This window comes from Tuber melanosporum (genome assembly GCF_000151645.1).
Source record: "Tuber melanosporum whole genome shotgun sequence assembly, scaffold_92, strain Mel28".
NCBI classification, from domain to species: Eukaryota; Fungi; Ascomycota; class Pezizomycetes; order Pezizales; family Tuberaceae; genus Tuber; species Tuber melanosporum.
In genome coordinates, this window is record NW_003299142.1 from 66,812 (window position 1) to 68,411 (window position 1,600).

At 47.1% G+C, this 1,600-nt stretch overlaps 1 protein-coding gene across 1 annotated transcript; it reads left to right on the forward strand.

The window, feature by feature from the left end:
• Positions 1–371: 371 nt before the first annotated feature.
• GSTUM_00011896001 (uncharacterized protein) lies at positions 372–1,471 on the forward strand (the record flags this gene model as incomplete). The annotated part of the gene is made up of 2 exons (XM_002842216.1): positions 372–1,265; positions 1,328–1,471. The coding sequence occupies 2 exons, from the start codon at positions 372–374 to the stop codon at positions 1,469–1,471; spliced, it is 1,038 nt and encodes a 345-aa protein (XP_002842262.1).
• Between the last annotated feature and the right edge of the window lie 129 nt (positions 1,472–1,600).

Here is a 1,600-nt window from a genome sequence, read left to right on the forward strand (position 1 = left end):
TTCTCAATGGGTCTACTCTCGTGATGTGAACGAGGCTTAACTCGAAATTCTTTGGGTGTTGGAGTTTGTATATACCCACGAGTATGTGTTTACTACGGACCAAATTTTTGTCAATGATTTACAACCTTACAAGCCGTCTGCCCACCAACTGACGATCCGCCACCCCCATTACGCTTGCTCTCCTTAAATTTTTTTTTTTTTTTCTCTTTTTTTTTTTACACATTTTGCCACTCCTCGTCATGGCATATTCTCTTTCCGCTCGGCGAAGGCTCTTTATACCTTTTCTAGCAGTAATTCTTACAGTCTGCCTGATTCTCGGATATAGATCTCATGTGCCTCTGGAAGAAAGAGTGGCTTTTGTCCCCTCTTCAATGCCCTTCGTGGATCCCACACCAGGTCCGAAGCCTGCGGTTGAGATTTTTCCTGCCGCTGTGGACGGTCGGATTCCACAGATCCTCGCTGTCAACAAACCTCCGAAATCTCATCACCCTACCCCACTTTTTATCGGGTTCACAAGAAATTGGCCGATTTTACAACAATCTGTCGTTAGCTATATAACGGCTGGATGGCCTCCTGTCGATATCTATGTTGTGGATAATACCGGCACGATGGACTCCAACGAACTTGGGCTGTTGACGCTGCAGAATCCCTTCTTCATCGACTACCCAAGGTTGAGGGCGCTAGGAGTTAACATAATCACCGCACCTACTTTGCTCTCCTTTGCTCAATTGCAAAATTTCTTTCTCTACACAGCTATCCGAAGGAACTGGGGGCATTATTACTGGAGTCATATGGATTCTGCCGTGCTCTCCGATGAGGAACAACACCCTTACAGGAGCCTTTACCAGAGGATTGTCGAGAACTGGAGTTCCATGGACAAGACGGAGAAGTGGGCAATCAAGCTCTTCGAGTACGATTATTTGGCGTTGGTCAATGTGGCTGCCTATAAGGATGTTGGCGGTTGGGATACACAAATCCCCTTCTACACTACCGATTGCGATTTCCATGCAAGGCTACGCATGAAGAATTACACTATAACCGAAGAGAAAGTTGGGCACATTTTCGATGTAGGAGCGACTGTGCCCGACCTCTCCGTCTTTTATCCTGGGACAGCAAACGAGCCTCTGAACGGCGAGAGGTTCAAGTATCTGCGTAAACTGCTGGACGATTTTCAGAGTTCGAAAAACAAGGAAAAATCCGATCGAAATTTCTGGCAAGCGGCGCAACTTGGTGGAAAAGGGGAACCCTTCTATCGGAACCCGGTGGTGAGTATCTTCACATTTTGGTGTGTAACTTGAAGGAGCTGACGTATTTTGACAATACCTAGGGCTTTGAAAAAGCGATGCAGCACTGGATTGAGACTGGCCGCACAGTTTATGCAGAGAAGTGGGGCCACCGCGAGTGCGACATATGGGAAATTGGGAAGGAAATTGACAAGGCTTGGGAGTATAAGGAAGACTGGTTGGTCTGATTGCTCGACAACTCCGATGTGAGCGGCGAAGTGGATACCAGGGCAGGTTTAGATGCGGGGGCACGAGAATTGTTATGAAGGGACAAGTGGAATTATGTGTGACCACCTATGTGAGACATCGATTAAATA